We start from the raw sequence: 16732 nt of genomic DNA, 5'->3' as shown, positions 1-16732 counted from the left end.
TTAAGAAACAAGACTGGCTTCTAGAGAAACCAGGAGGGAAGATGGGAAGCAGGGACGGGCAGTGAAGGACATTGGTCAGAACTCGGGAGGGGAGTATGCTGGGAGGCCCACACTCTAGAGGCAGAGCACACCTGGAACTGGTAAGCAGGCGGCGGTATCTGAGGGGGCCATTTTCTCCTTTGTGCTCAGTGCAGGCCAGGCTGGTAGAAGTAACAGTATCAGAACCTCTAAGCAGGACGGATGCCTTCTGACTTCTGTGGGGTGAGAGGTCCAGCAAAACCTTTCAATTTCATAGGCAGGTTGCTGCCCAGCAAGGAACTACTCAAATTCACTGACTTTAAAATATGAAGCACAAATACAAGAAGTTTCAGGACAGAACTGCAGGAGCCAAGTGCATGCAAATTCAGCGCACTGTTCATGCTCGAAATAACCTGGCTCTCAGGGCTGCACTGCCCACCACTGCCCCAAGACAAAAAGGAGTCACCCGAGCTGTCTCTTCTTTATAAACACAAGTACATAATGTTTATTTGAAATCCAATTTATTACAAGTCTACCTTTAGCCGCGGCCCTTCCTCCTTTAAAACAATTTAAAAAGCCACCATGCAGATGTCACTGCAGTGGAAATACCAGCTTTCTGCTAAAACACCAGTTAGAAGCAGGGAGGTTGAGGTGCCAGGGATCATGGCATCAGTGTTAGTGCTTACCCCAACCTAGCCCACAGAAGAGGGGCGGGAAACCTTCCTCAGCCACTGGACTGGGTTATACACAGAAGCCACAGTCAGGCCTTCCCTCAGCCCAAGTGGTGAGCCTCTTGGCCTGGTGGGCTTCCTTATCTTCCTTTAAATAAGGAGAGCTGAGTGGCTCACATTTTCCAAATTCAAAATAGATAGAAAAGAAAAGTTAAACCCTGTCTTGTACTTTTATCAAAATCTGTCATAAAAGGGAAAGCAGACTACAAACTTTTGCCTAAATACAACACGAGGCTAGACTGGCTATGAAGGGCAGAGTTGGCCCTCCCCACCTTCTCCTGCTGCTGACACCAGCTACAGTCCACTCGAAAGGACTAGGTCTGCAGGGTGGGTCCTGAAGGAGTGGGCACCCACAGGAAAGGAGAGCGCCACCAGGGCAGAGAGAGGGCTCAACCCCAGATCCCGCTGCCCTGAGGAGGGGAGTAAAGCGAACACATATCATAGAAACTGTACTGTACATGTGCCAAAGCAAGATGACAAGTATTTTACAAGATGTTCTTTATACAATATCACTGCAGAAACAAGCAACTTTAGTAACTACAAAAGTCAATTTAAAAAATTAAAACATTTTAACTTCTTCCTGCTCTTTTTTGGCTCCCTAGGGGCTTGTCTGGTTTGCGGGTGGGCTGGGCCCCAACACCCCTCTGGCCAGACCCATCAAAGCCAAGGTCATAGCATGATTAGAAGCAGGACTCCAGTCTCTAGGGAAGTGCCTTAGTTTGCTTTGTTTTTTATGAGGCGGTGAGAGATGAGGGTGGGGAAGGGCTGCACAATGGAGAGGGTACTCAGGAACAGCTCCAGAAAATGTCCCTCTACTCTGCCATGATCAACTCAAAGCCCACACTGTCCCAAGATGCTGGTGAACACAGAATTCTGTATGGCACTAGCTGATACTGTCACCTGAGAGGGAGGAGGAAGAGATAGTGCGGACATAAAGAAATAGGACTGTATATAAATATAAATTCAAAAAGATCCACACCTCAACCAGCATGGCCAGATGATGCTCCTTCCTACTGTGGGGTACAGTACCCTCTCTGGAGACCCGGGGCTTGGCACTGTTGTAAAGGGAGGAGGAGGAAGAGGAGGAGTAGGGCAGAGCTCACAGGAGAAGCCATACCCAGGCTTCTCCCAGCTCTCAGAACTCGGGGAGGCCCACTTCTGCTGCTAGTTTTTCTGGGCAGGGTTCACCAGGCCAGTACCATACTCCCTAAGAGCTTGGCTTTGCTTGAAAAGGGCCCCATGGGGAGTTGCAGAAAAAGCCCAAGCTTGGCATGACAGGCATTTCTGGATGCTACAGTCACTTCCCCTTTAAGCCCTCCCAGCTTCTTTCTTGCCTCTCCCACACCCTTTGGTGTTCTCCTCCTACTCCCCCTACACTGTCTCACTAGGCCCCGACTCTTTACTTCTTCTGTCTTCGTCCCCTGGACTGTCCAACAGACTCTGAATCACTGTCCCCTTCATCATCAGCGAGCCTATCAGGAAACTTCCTGCGTTTCCTGCGGACATAGGGGTGGCCAGGGAGGTGTTTATGCAGCAGAGCCAACAGACACTGCTCTGTCTTCCCCATACAGCTCAGCACGTGGCTGCCACGGCAGTTGTAGAGCTCAGCATTGGTAAACACTTGCTTCATGTCGGTGAGGAACTCTTGCACAGATCGGTAGTTCCCACACGAGCATTTGTTCTGCATGGTCTGGAAGTCCATGGGGTGATCGATGACATCGTAGTAGTCCTCAGCCTCGTCTCTGGTTACAGGCTCCCTGTAGGCAAATGACAAACACGCATAGGCTGAAGGGCCACTAAAAACAAGGGCACCAGCCCCAGGATGCTGGCAGCCATGGATCAGACAACCCAGGGGACAAGGTGTGTTCACTGTCTTTTCTTTTTTGTTCTCTCTGTTTTTTTTTGAGACAGGGTTTCTCTGTAGTTTTGGAGTCTGTCCTAGAACTTGCTCTGTAGATCCAGCCTGGCCTCGAACTCAGAGATCCACCTGTCCCTACTTCCCTAGTGCTGGAATAAAAGTGTGTACCACCATCACCTGGCATGTGTTCACCTTCTAAGGGTTGTCACTCGTCATTCCCTTGCCAAGACAGGTCTCAAAAGGAAGGGGCTAGAGTAGCCTGAGTGTGGGCACTCACCGGAAGGGCCAGCTAAAGCGGTACTTCACCAGTTTGTGGAGGATTTCCTCACATTTTTGCAGCTCCAGACTCTGCCTCCTCGAGCTACGCTTGGTCTGAAGTACCTAGTACCAGAGGAAGCAGAGTGCCATTCATTCTAAGAGTAGATGAGTAGACAAGACAGAGGAAGGAAAATAAAACAAACCTATCTGCTAAAACAAAAAGGGAAACAGTTTCATCACTTCTTTGGGCCTCAAAATTGGGTGATATTCAAGAGGGGTGGTGCTCTCAAGTCAGGGATGATGATCAAAGCGGCAGAGGGCAGGCAGCAGGTGCTCAGGACAGATAGAGGGTAGCTGGAGAGGGCTACTGCAACTGGACACTAAACCTGTGAGAGATGGATCCAGGGTTATGGGCATAAACAAGCAATTGCAGAAAGCCAGGCAGCAGCTGACCCCAGCAGCTAGCTTTGTGGGACAGGGTATGCTTAGGAAAAAAAGCAGGAGGTATAGCTCCCTTCACCAACATTTCCAGGCTACGGGAGACTAAAGAGATAAGGGGTGTGGCACCCTTCCAGGCAGTCACAACCAGTTGGGACTCCCAGTAGTAGGAACCTCACACAAGGCACTGGCAACTTTAAGGATTGTTCCTCTCCCTAATGGCTTGCTTTAGGTCCTGAAGTCCAAACTGATCTATAACGACAAGCCAGTTCCCGAGGGCTTTCTTCTACTCTTCAAGCTCAAGTGAGATCTAAAACTAAACTACAACAATGGTATCAGCTGATAACAGGGGTGGAGGTAATGTCCTAACAACTGTGGCTGCAGTCTAGCAGTTAGTGGCTCTGGCATTGCTGGCATTCCCACAGGGAGGCCCACCCCTCTGGGCCCACCAGAGACACATGGATACTATTTTAAAGTCCCCAACGAGCTGCAGGCTGCTGCTAACTAGAGGAGACCGTCTGAAGGCTAGGCAGGATGCCGGGCATAGCTGCTCCTGGAGAGCCTGCTGCCTAGTCTGCCCAGAGGCCTATCCATCTGCTGTCTCAACCCCTAACCCAGGGGGAGGGGAAAGGAAGGGAGTCTCCCTTCCACCTGTTGCCTTGTGAATTCCTCACGGTGGACTAGAACATACAGAATACAAAGACAAGGGGCAGGCTAAGTAATTCTTACCAGTTCTTCAACTTCTGTGTCATCCCCAGGTGGGGCCTTTGGCCGTGATCTCTTGGCAGAACGTGACTTCTTACCCGGTGGTCGGCCTGGCCTTGCTGCTGGGATGACGCTCTGCTTGCCACGGATGGTCTTTCGAGGTCTCACTGAAATGAAAACATGGGCTCAGAGCACAGCAGAGAGTAGCATGGGGTGTGCATGCTAGGAGAGGAGGACAAGACCAGAATGATTAAACAGGCAGTGACCTTCTGGGGTTGCAGAAGGCCAGGTCCCAGCACTTCTAGCTTGTCTCCACCTGGCTCAGTTATATTCAGTATGTTTTCGCAGAAGTCAATTGTCAAGTAACTCAGCAGGAAAACATGTTTGCTAACATGGCAGTATGGCTCTCCTGCAGCCCAGACTTAGACTTAGCCCCAGAGAATACATGTACTTGTGTGTAAAAGGGAATTTGCCGCTGCTTTGTAATTTCCAACTACCCTATGCTCATTACCCAGTGTTTGCAGCAAAAAAGCTTACACAAGAGGCCACAGCATTCTGCAAATCCAAGTCAAGATCTGCTTTCGAATGTTTCTGAAAACCAAGATGGTAGTTGAGACCATTTCCTAAGAGTCCCGCCTGGCATCCTATAAAGAATAAACTTGAAGGCACTTAGACTACTCGTGTCTCTGGTTGATGACAGGTGCCCAGGGGCAGGCGAACCAACATTCCTTGGGATGCCCTTGGGAGCATTCTCTGCGAGGATTAGCTTAAGGCTTCTCCTCCATTAAAACATTTTCCACGACCTTCTCTTGCTAATACCTGGGGTAGGGGGAGATGACATTTGGGTAGAGCTTGTGTTTAGCGAGGCAGCCATTTGGAGACCAATGAATGATGCTTCCCATTCTATTTCTGGACCATGCTAACCCTTCAGTGGCTATTTTAAGGCTTCTAGTTCCAGAAAAGGTTCATGAGGAAGGGGAAGAAGCTGCCACTCAGGTGCTAGTGCTTGAAACTGCACCAGGGAACCAACACTGGTGACCTGAAAGGTTGAGGACATCAAGGACTCTAAATTATTAAATATTTTCTAGATTCTTTCGGGAGGCAATAGCCCTAGAAACCCAGAAAAAACAACTGCCTCCATGGAGTAGAGGTGGGACATAATCACTAGCATAAAAATAACATACTCAATAAACTGCTGCATTCAGCTGTCTTCAGACAATGTGCATCCATACCATATGTCATTATGAGGAGTCTCTTCATAACATAAGATGGATGGTCCTGGCATACCTGAAATCATACCTAGTGAACCCATAGTCCACACTGTGGTGGCACTTGTCTGTAATTCCACAATGGGGAGGTATTCCAGGACAGCTTTAGAAATGTCTTTAATCAGAGCATTTAGAAGACAGATGCCGAGTCAAGCCTGGCCTACACAGTGAGTTCCTGTCTCAAGAAAGAGCCCAAGATGGGAAGGATCATTCAGTAGTTATCTAGGCTGTAAGGGAAGAAGGATTAGGATGGGCCTGGAGGCCAGAACAGACACGCACCACTGCAGTATGAAATGATCACACCAAACACCTGCTTCATACAGCATGGACAATTCTTCAGAGCTGCAACTGTTCTTGAGACCTATGGTCTATTTTCTACTGGCCTATAAAAAGGCTGTTGAAAGGCTGGCTGGGCCACTGGCTTCATCAATGACAACACTTACAGCCGAGAGACGGGCACAGAGGATGAAGTGATGCTGTGAACATCACTGGTGACTCCCAGAGAGCAGACTGGACCTTTCCACGGGAAAACCAACCTTCTCTTTCCAAAGTAGCAAAACATGAGCCTTACACACTTCAGGGAGCATTTATCAGCATATGTGATGAGAGAAGCAAAGGATCTCTGAAACCAGCCCTGCACCCCAGTCCAAAGACCTCCCTGGTGACTATCAGTGCAAGATGGGGCCAGACCAGCAACCACGTCACAAATATGTTCCTAAGTTCTACTTAATCTTAGAGCAAGTACTTTGCTGTTGGCTCATGTTCTGGAGACCAACCCACTCTCTCCCTGACAGTTTAGAAGATTTTATTTTTAATTATATGTATGTGTATATATATATATATATGTGTGTGCACATGAGTGAAGGTGCCCAGAGTCCAGGTAAGGGTCCAAGATAGCCTGAAATTGAAGTTACAGGCAGTTGTGACCTGCCCAACATGGATACTGGTCATCTGGAAGAGCAGTATACTCTTAGCTGCTGAGCCACCTCTCCATTATCTGCATACCCCTCTCCCTGACATCTTGAAAGCCAATACAGATACATGGCAGCTCAGTCACCCACAGCCCCAAGAGAAGAGGAAGACAGGCAATGCTGAATTTCTCTTGACAGGCTTCTCTGGTCAATCTGAAAGACCAAGAGCAACTATACCACACCAGACACTTACACCGCAAGCCAGCCACTTCATAATCCTCGTCCTCCTCCTCCTCGTCCTCGTCCTCCTCCTCCTCGTCCTCTCCACCACTCTCGTCACCATCGCTGTCCCCAGAGGTAGACTCTTCAGTGTAGTTCCTGTGAGAAGGAAAGGCCAAACAGAGACACACTTTTGTTTATACCTGGGTGGAATAAGAGAACCTGAAACCCCACAGGATCCCTGCAATATGTCCATCAGGACCAGATGGAGCTGACAGTGAGAAGAGACCCTCTGAGTGTAGGCCAGGGGTGTCTAATATGCTTCAGCAGTAAACCTCTGTCTGCTCAGCCTAAAAGGGTTTAGGGTACACTAACAGGGAGCGGGGATCAAGAACAAAATACAACTCTACTTCTCGCCACAAACAGTAAAAAACACCACTGACTCACAATATCACACCTGATAAGGTGTGGTTGGGATCAAATACAGCTCTGCCCTTTCACAACCTCAAATGTCAATGTAGAAAGCAATAGCAGCAAATGGGTAAATGTTAGGTGCCTTCAAAGTTGCTGGTCTGGCTATACTGACACAAGCCCAGAACAAAGCAGCACCTCTACTTGTAGGTGACCACACTGTTTTGAGACTGAAAGCAGGGCTGCTTATAAGGACTTCTGAAAGAAGCAATGCAATTTCAGCTTAGCCTCAAGCAGGTTATCCAGTGGGCAGTGCTAGACAAAGAGGATGCTAGATGCTGGGAAGCACAAGGGACAGCAAGAATAATATAGTCTGTAACAAGCACATAAAGAGGAGAACAGGGGCTCAAAAATCGAATGTGTCAAGAGCCTCAAAAATAAGGATGAGGAGTTAAACTTAATTTTAGAACAGTTCTGTCTTCTGTATGCGGTTTGGATCTCTACCAGTGAAAGGCCATGGATGGAAGGGGAGAACAGGACTGAAAGCCACCTTAGAAGCCCAAGTGAGAGGGTGGACAGGTGGGAAGAAGAACAACAGGGAACCACAGAGAATGAGGAGAAGACTGATTCAATGACAGCTGACACTTGGTTGATAATATTTGGCTAATTAAAAAAAGGAAGGGAAGTTCATGTCCAAAAAGATCCAAAGGAAAGGAAACTAAGCGTGGAAACGATTTGGCTGTAGACAATCAGCAATGACCACCTATAAAACAGTCCATCCAGAAGAGAGACATCTGGTCTTGGTGGTAAATGCCTTTATTCCCAGCAAATGGAAGGCAGAGGCAGACAGATATCCAAGTTCAAGGACATCCAGTACTACACAGAGAAACTCTGTCTTGAAAAACCAAAGCAAAGGGGGAGGGGAGGCTGAAAAGCAGAACCATCAACATTAACCACCCACACAGTACCCTGTGACTATCACAACTCCAGTATCGGGGACCCAATGTACTCTTCTGACCTTCACAGGTAACAGACACACGTATGACTTATATATATACATGCAGGCAAAATACTCATATATAAAAAAGTAAAATTAAAACACCACATGCACACTCACTCAATCACACACACAGCACCCCAAACCAAAGTGAGACAACAGCATCCAGCAGCTCCACTTCTGCACCACAACTGATCAAGTTTTGCAACCGACTGAGCTTCAAGTGCCTTGGAAACACTCAGCTTGAGTAACTGACGCTACTTTATCTATCAACTTATCATATAGTATGGAATGATCTAGAACTCCTAATGCTCCTGCCTCTACCTTCCTGGTGTTTGGGATTATAGGCATGTACCACCATGCCTGACTTATGTAGTAGTAGTAGTAGTAGTAGTAGTAGTAGTAGGGATCAAATCCAGGGCTTGTACAGCTAAGGGAGCATTCTACCAAGTGAGCTATCTCTCCACTATTTTTGAAAGAAAAAAAATTCTCACCTGCCACGGGAATTTCGCCTAGCGGTAGGAGGCTGGCAAGCTGGACACTGCCACTCACCATCTGGTACTTCATAGAGGGCCGGCCTCAGACAAAACAGGTGGAAGGCTTTATTACATTCATCACACAGGATCAGCTTGTCATCTTCACCTGCAAAGACAGAGACCACACAACACTGTTGGCAACACAACAAACACTGCAGCACCGTGCTTCTCTCTTTTCTAAGTAAAGATTTATTTTTATTTATGTCCATGTATGTTTAAGGAAGAATATGCCACATGTGTTCAAGAGCTTGTAAAAACAGGAGAGAGCACTGGCTGGGTTCCCTGGAACTGGATTTCCAGTCAACTGCCCAACCTGAGTCCCCCAGAAAAGCAGCAAGCATTTGAGAGGGGTAAACCATCTCTCCTGCTCCCTTTTCTTTATTTCAAGATAAGGTTTTATTGTATAGCCCACGATGGCCTGGAACTGGACGTTCTCCTGACTGCCTCCCAAACGATGGGATTACGGGTATATAACCATCTAGTCAGCTGCCTCTTTGTTGTGTGCACGTGTGTGGAGGCTAAAGGCTGATGTTAGTCGTATCATTTAATAGCTTTCCACGCTATATACTGAGGCAGGGTTTCTTATGTGAACGCAGGACTGGACACTCGTTCTGTGAAACCTCTTGTCTCCACCACCCAAGAGCAAGGACAGGTACACGCACAACCAACATTTATGTGACTGCACCAAAGGACTATGGCCTCATGCTTATGTGCAAGCATTTGGTCAACTCACCTAAGTTTCCAGCCTGCTTTAAAAAAAAAAAAAAAACTACCAAGAACCAGGACAGGACAATTAATATTTACTAAGAGCTAGCTGGGCTCTCAGGAGGCAGAAGCAGATTGATATTTTTGAGTTCCAAGCTAGCCAAAGTTACATAATGAGACTTTATCCCAAAGTAAGTAAATAAATAAAATAAAACAATAGTTAAATTTTGTGTGTGTGTGTATATTTTAACTAAAAGGGAGCAAAAATCAAGCAATGGTAGGAGACTGCTGTTCTTCTTGGATCCCAAAACTATCCCACACGTTTGGCATGGATCTTGAGTGATCTGGTTTCTTCACGTTTGAAAGTATACTGTATGAACTTTATATGGTTAACTCCCTTTCCCAACTTTTATCCTATGTCAGCTGTACAACAACTGAGTCTACGGAGTGTTTCATTCTTTGGAAACTGAGCCCTAAGTTAGTTTATAAGGTAGCATTAGCCAAGAAAAAGTAAATCATGTGGACAACCTCAGCATAAAACATTTTCAAATGCTATGCATTCAGGGCTAAAGTGGGCAATGTGCAAAGACTGCCCCCTGCTGGAGGCACCTACCTCACCTCACAGGTGATTAATGCTCTAAGATGTCTAAAGGGCTATAGATTTTAGCTCAATTAATTTGCTCCTGTAGAAACTCTCAAGACTGAAACAGCAGCTGCTCTAGTTGTACACTGCAGATGTGAACACAACTCACCAGTGAAAGAGAAAATCTGCCCTACAACACTTACAATGTGTGCATACAAGGAGAGGGGGGAAAATAGTGCACCAAAATTACTTCAGAGGAAAGATTTTGAGCATGGAAAGCCTGGTCCCAAAAACTCAGATGGGCAACCCTCCTCAATGTATACCTTTTTTCCGACAAACTTTGCACCTAGCGTTTTCTGCAGACATATCCCACTTGATACATGCATCAAGCATCCCAAGTAGAACGTGCATTCTGGAAAAGGTCTGTGCTTCACGGATTGCTGTCTTCCATTTTTCCAGTGCAGAGGCAACCTAAGAAGCAAGTAAAACAGCCTAGAATTATGACCATGACCTCAAAGCAACGAAAGGGTGAAGACGAATGGGTGAAGACATAATGGAGTTCTGAAGATACCTGCCTCCTAGATTTTCATTAAAACCATTCATTTATATTATAGCCCCAAACACAAGGCTTCAAAGGATAAAAAAACAAACTTGGCAAAGATCACACCAAGATTAAGTATGGAGTGGAGGCAAGAACATGTCTCTTCCAGAGAAATTGCTCAAGAATGCTGTATCATCTAGAAATAGTAATAAAAACCAGCATAAGCATCAATGTATAGCCTATAAAACTTTGAGATGGCTCAGCAGGCACCTTACTTTGCTAGAAGTTCTCCCAGCTTGGAATGCTTACAGTGAGCCTCTGGTGAGGAAGTGGACAGTATCCAGGAAGGACCTTACATGTCAAACCACATCACCAGCCTCTTTGCTCAACACTAGAAAGAGTTATCCTGACTTGGAAGGGATGCAAAGCTGTACAAGAGTCTTTCACAAAACACCATTCAAAATGGAAAACTTTGCTGCTTTGACAGGACACACCAACACAGAACTGTTACATGAAGTATCTATGAGATACCTGCATCAGAAAGACAACCAAATTCATGAGCAAATTCACACTTTTCTGAAGACAGAATTTCTGTGTATAGACCTGGCTCTCCTCAAAAGTCAAAGAGATACACACCTACCTCGCCTCCCAAGTGCTAAGATTAAATGTGTATACCACCACTGCCCAGCTGTGAGTTCACGTTTAAATATTACATAGTACCTCATAAATTTGGCACAATTATTAGCTATTAATGAACTTTTAGAGTGTTTAAATGAGGCTAGAGATGGCAAGGTGGTTAAGAGCACTTGGTGTTCTTGCAGAGGACCTGGGTTTAGTTCCCAGTAACTACATGGTGGTTCACAACAACCTATACCTCCAGTTTAGGTGATCCAACAATCCTCCCCCTCTTCTTACTTCTGTGGACACCAAAAACACATGTGGTACACATACATACATATATGCAGGCAACCACTCATATGCATAAAATAAAAAATCTGAAAAAAATAAATGCTATGTGTTTTAAGATGGGGAATGCTAGCTACTCTGATTTGATTACTATCCACACTGTGTACACATACTAAGTTATATTACACACTATAAATTTATACCACTAATATAATGAAGAAAAGTCAAGCCAGGTTTGTATCTTGTAGGAGGTATGGTCCTTGTGCTCACAGATAAGCACTAGGGAACCTGGAATGCTAAACACACAGGGTTTTGCTTCTAAGGAAGGGATGTATAACCTGTTACCCTCCCAGAAGGCTGGAAGCAGAAGCACAGTCTAGCCTGGTGACGTTGTGATATCCGTGTGGCTGAAGACCACACCAGATCCATCACTATACCCTTAAGTTTGTTTTTTCTCGATCTACAGAACCCAGCTTTATGTAATCATCTCCAATCTCTATACAGTACTCTGTGCTTTACTGCACACATGTGATTGAATTCACTATACCAGGAAAGTTCTGACCAAATTGTGTTGTGTTTACATATGCCTAAAATAAACTACTCACAGTCAGACTCCAAAGTCTAAACCAACACTGGTTACATAGTTGTGTTTAACTGAACTGCCTTCTGTAGTGGTTGCAGAGACTCCCACAGTGGATTAGATCTGTAACTTCAGCTCTTGGGAGGCAGAGGCAGGAAGATCACTAAGAGTCCAAGGTCAGCTTGAGCTAGAGTGAAACCATGTCTCATAAAATAAAATAGAAAATAAAAATTAAAAGACAATAGGGTTGTCAGAACAAACAAGCAAAGCCAAAGAAAGCAGGGCATAGTGGCATACATCTGTTATCCCAACACTCAAGAGGCTGAGACAGAAGAATTAAAGAGTTTGAGGCCAGCCTTGGGTATATGACAAAACCTAGTCTCAAAAGAGACAGAGGCAGAAGAGAATGCCAAATAAAATCAAGGATTTTCCTAAAGTATACATTACCTTTCTCAATTTAAGCAAACGACATAGGCATAAGGACTAGAGAGTGTGCTCAGAGCACTTCCTGCTCTTGTAAAGGATTCCATTTCAGTACAGCACTCACATCAGGTAGCTGACATCTACCTATAACTCTAGTTCCAGGGGAGCTAATGCCTTCTGGCTGCTGAGAGCACTGCATGCACATGGCGCATATACACACAAGCAGGCATACACACATAAATATAATTTTTTAAAACTTAAAAACTACCTGAGAAACAACCTGACAGAACTAAAGAAACTGGAGTCCAGATGAGAGACTACCATAAACTCATGTACCAGCCCGATACAAGCCAAGGAATCCCTGGCCCTTGCTAAGTGGAAACTTTCAAAGAAGGACAGTGGAAAATTTTGAGCTGTGGCAAAGCTGACCTTTGGTGGGAGCTGCAGGACACTGCTAATACAGAACACAACAGAACCACTCAGCAACAGCCTGATTTTTCAAGAAGCTCTCCATTTCTACACTGTCTGGACCCATAAAGGGCTTACATTTTATTTCAGCTCAGGGTTTAGTACACAGAGGGACCTTAATGGGACTTAATTACCTGTTGGTCCTGGGGGGGGGGGGGGGGAACAAAACAAAAAAAACAAACACCCACAGGAAAAATAAATAGCAAGGAAAGATGAGGTTTTTTCCAAGAGTCTTTCCAACAAAGCTGGGTTAAAGGGCAACATGGCTCACAGGTTAAAGGCGACTGAAACCAAGCCTGACATCAGGAATTCTATCCCCAAGACCTGTATGATGAAAGAACAGACTCCTTCAAGTTGTCCTCTGACCTCCATACACTAGTGGTGGCACACAAATGTACACACACACACACACACACACACACACCTTGAGTTAAAAACAAAACCCATATTAAGTATGATGAACTTTGAAGACTGTTTAGAGAGGAAATACTGACTACTCTGATTTGATCACTGTATACACTGCACACAAACATTTATCACACTGTACTCCAAATTTATACAACTAAAATAATAAAGAAATTTAATCCAGGTCTGTAACCTCAGCACTCGGGAGTCTGAAGCAGGAGCTATCTTAGAGATCGCCTAGGTTATCTGGTTGCTAAAGGTCATTAAAAGCAACTCAGAAGGATTGTTCCAGTAAAAACTGACATAAACAAGAAGTACCACTGTGAAGTAAACCAGTCCCTAACCCCAAATGATCCTCTCTGAATCATGTACCACTTGTGGCCTAGGAAAAGTAAGGAGAAATACAACTGTGTATAAACTCCAGAGGTGTTTAAGAAAGTAGTAGACTCACTCTTGAACATTTTTGCTTGAAATCACATATGCACACAAGAGAACTTGCTGGATCCTTGAGAAATGGAGTTATAGACTGCTGAAGCTAGCTACCATGTGGGTGCTGGAAACAGAACCCAGGTCCTTTGGAAGAACAGCCAATGCTCTCAATTGTCTTGCCAGCTCTGTAGCCCCTGAGAGTAGACTTATTCTTAAACTATCTGGCTGTTGTGATGGTTCCTTGTAATTCCACCACTTGGGAACTGAGGATACATAATACCCTGGCTTAAATAAAAATAAATTAAATTAAATTTAAAAAAAAAAGGAAAGCAAAGAGACCAGGCATGGCAGCACACACCTTTAATCCTAGCACAGAAAGAGGCGGGTGGATCTCTGTGAGTTCAAAGCCAGCCTGGTTTACAAAGTGAGTTTCAGTACAGCTAGGGCTACTACACAGAGAAACCCTGCCTCGAAAAAAGCAAAACAGAGTTCCAGGTCAGCACAGAGAGACTACTGTCTAAAACAAAAACAAAATCAGAATTGTTCCTGACAGAGAGACAAATTTCATTTCATTCTAAACTTCAGAACCCAGTTCCCATGCCTATTGCCGGGGAGCTCTGATTACCCTGGCACCCCTCACAGGTCATCCTAGGGACCATTTCTTTTCATTAGCACAGAGGGCCTGGACTCAGGATGGCTTGGATTCTTTTTTTTTTTTTCCTTTTGAGGCAGTCTCTACGTAGATCTAACCTTGAACTCAGAGTCCTGCCTTCTTCCACCTCCAGAGAGATGGGATTAAAGGGCTGCTACACCACACCAGGTTATCTTGAGCTCTGAGAAGGTGTGAAAGGGATCGTTGTTTAGTAGAAACCCTATGGGAACTCCCATGTTTTTTTGAGCTAGTGATGAAATGATACAAGCACAGACAGATACCTGTCTGGGTGAAGCTGAGCAAGGAACAAGGAGCCACAGCAACCAGCTGGCTACACTGTCACTGTCACTGCAGGAAAGAACTGGGGTTTCACAGCTTACTGTGAAGGGACAGACAGTTTCACTGTACTTCCCACCTTACTGTATTTTCATCACGCAGTCCTCTATTAGTGATTTAACTCAAACAGCTATAACTGCCTCCCTACTTCTCATTCCTACACTCAAATAAGAACCCTAAAGCAAGGATCCACAACTCAGATTCAGTAACTGAATACCTTTGCTTCCTCAGCCATTTTTTTCTCTTCATCCACTTCCTCAGACTTTGTGGAATCTTCACTTTGAAGTTTCCTTTTCTTCTGTTTGGGAGCCATGAATCCTTGCAGGAATTTCTTTATGACACTAGCCTGAAGGGCAATGACACATTCACCAAAATCTTTCAGCTTCTCTAAGGAAATGACCTACAGGAAAGAATTTAAAAATGAGTCTGAGAGGAGGTCAAGAAGACAAAGAAAGAAGTCCGTCTAGTCTCTAAATAAACAGAAAAGTGCTGGGATTAAAGGCATGCTTGGCTTACATTTTTTTTTATAAAGATTTATTTTATTTTTAATTATACATATGTGTCTGCTTGGAGTATGCACAAGAGTGCAATGCCCAACGGGGTCAAAGGTGTCTGATTCTCTAGAGCTGGAGGTACTGGAAGCTGTGAACTGTCGGACATGGGTGCTGGAAAGTGAACATGGGGTTCTACAAGGGCAGTATGTGCTCTTTATCACTGAGTTACCCCCCTGGCTTGTAAAATTGTGTGTGTGTGAATTTTTTTGATACAAGGTTTCTCTCTAGCTTTTGGAGCCTGTCCTCCAACTCGCTATGTAGACCAGGCTGGCCTTGAACTCAGAGATCTGCTCACTTCTGCCACCACGACCCAGACATAAAATTGTATTCTTAAACACTGTGCACTACTATTTTGTCGGTTACACAAGGCATACCAATATAAACAATATAATCAGACATAGTGGTGCATACTTTTATTACTCAGAAAGCAGAGTTAGATTACTGTGTTTGAGGCCAGCCTGATCTTACACAGTGAGTTCTAGTCAGGGCCACATAGTAAACCCTGCCTGATGAAAAAGCGCAAGCCTGAAAGAAAAATAACCCAATGTCAGCAAGAGAAAGAACTGGATTTGCCCATTTTCAGATAACGAAAAAAGTTACATAAACTTTTGGTCCCACATATATGCAAAACAAATCCAAACAGGTAAGACACCAGCTCAGGAAATGACTCCAAACTGAGCTTCTAGAGCAGCAGCTTTCACGAGTACTTTCTTGCCCTCTTACCCGGGCTTCAAACTCTGATGTTCCCTCCATGTAGCCAAGCCCTCCTTTCTGCAGTCTTGTTGCCACTTCAATAAGGTCACTGCGCAGGAAGTTCAAGAGCTCCTGGTTCCCGTCACAAGATTTTAAACCCAAATTTGGCTTCCGAGCCAGATAAATGGAGTGAGTAATTTCTTGGTACCTACAAGAGTTGGGATAAGGAAAAAGGTTAAGTACAGAAACTTTCATAGGTACTTCTTCATCCCCCAGCAGCTATAACTGGGATTCAGTTTCTGTTATCATACATTGGATATTGATACTTCACACAAACAGAATCATACAATATGCAGCTTTTTGTGTCTGGCTTCTTTTGCTTAGCACAATGTTTCAGTGCACAGTACAATATTTTGATACCCAGGTGGCAGTACGAACTAGTGCTTCACTCTTATTTATTTTTTAATGTTTATGGGTCTTTTGTCTGTATGTGTTCCACACAACCATCTCTCCAGCTTTCAACCCTTCTCCTGAGTGATATGCTGTTTGGACATGTCACATTTTGTCTTTCTGCAGATCAACTGATAGACATTTATGGTACTTCTAAACTTTGGTCTATCATGAATATTGACAGATCAGTTTTAAACACTAATTTAGACAGGAAAGCATTTTTCCAATACTGTGTAAATAAAATGGCTCACACCTTGGTGAAAGGCACACACTAGTCAAAGAGCAATTATGCTACCCTGGATCATGTATGACTTAAATGTGTATTTTTCCAAATAAACATGATGCTAAAAAAGATTACAAGTTATATCAACAGCAAAGTTATACTTATTTTTATGACTTTACTTTAATAGATTATCAACAAAAAGCCAGCTATAGTTGTACCCCACTCTAGGCAAAAGCTCCTTGAGAACTACACCATCACATACAAGGTAAGAGGTAGGAGGATTAAAAGTTGTCATCTTGACTATAGTGAGTTCAAGGCCAATCTGGGCTATAAAACCCTCTTTCAAACAAGCATGCAAGTTGAGGCTGGAGAGATGGCTTGGCTGTTAAGAATACTGGTTGCTCTTCCAGAGGACCCCAGTTTTGATTGCTAAA

At 44.6% G+C, this 16732-nt stretch overlaps 1 protein-coding gene across 1 annotated transcript in view; it reads right to left on the bottom strand.

The window, feature by feature from the left end:
• Positions 1–499: 499 nt before the first annotated feature.
• Positions 500–16732, bottom strand: part of Baz1b (bromodomain adjacent to zinc finger domain 1B) — a 61759-nt gene continuing 45526 nt past the window's right edge. Inside the window, exons 12-19 of the mRNA XM_038345191.1 lie at positions 15656–15833; positions 14596–14778; positions 9962–10109; positions 8309–8456; positions 6441–6565; positions 4033–4175; positions 2885–2988; positions 500–2506 (exon numbers count right to left, since the gene is read on the bottom strand). Coding sequence (XP_038201119.1) covers positions 2149–2506; positions 2885–2988; positions 4033–4175; positions 6441–6565; positions 8309–8456; positions 9962–10109; positions 14596–14778; positions 15656–15833 — 1387 coding nt within the window. The 3' untranslated portion in view covers positions 500–2148. The remainder of the gene's footprint in view (positions 2507–2884; positions 2989–4032; positions 4176–6440; positions 6566–8308; positions 8457–9961; positions 10110–14595; positions 14779–15655; positions 15834–16732) is intronic.

Source organism: Arvicola amphibius, chromosome 10, assembly GCF_903992535.2.
Source record: "Arvicola amphibius chromosome 10, mArvAmp1.2, whole genome shotgun sequence".
Lineage (NCBI taxonomy): Eukaryota > Metazoa > Chordata > Mammalia > Rodentia > Cricetidae > Arvicola > Arvicola amphibius.
This window is presented reverse-complemented; position numbering and strand designations above follow the sequence as displayed.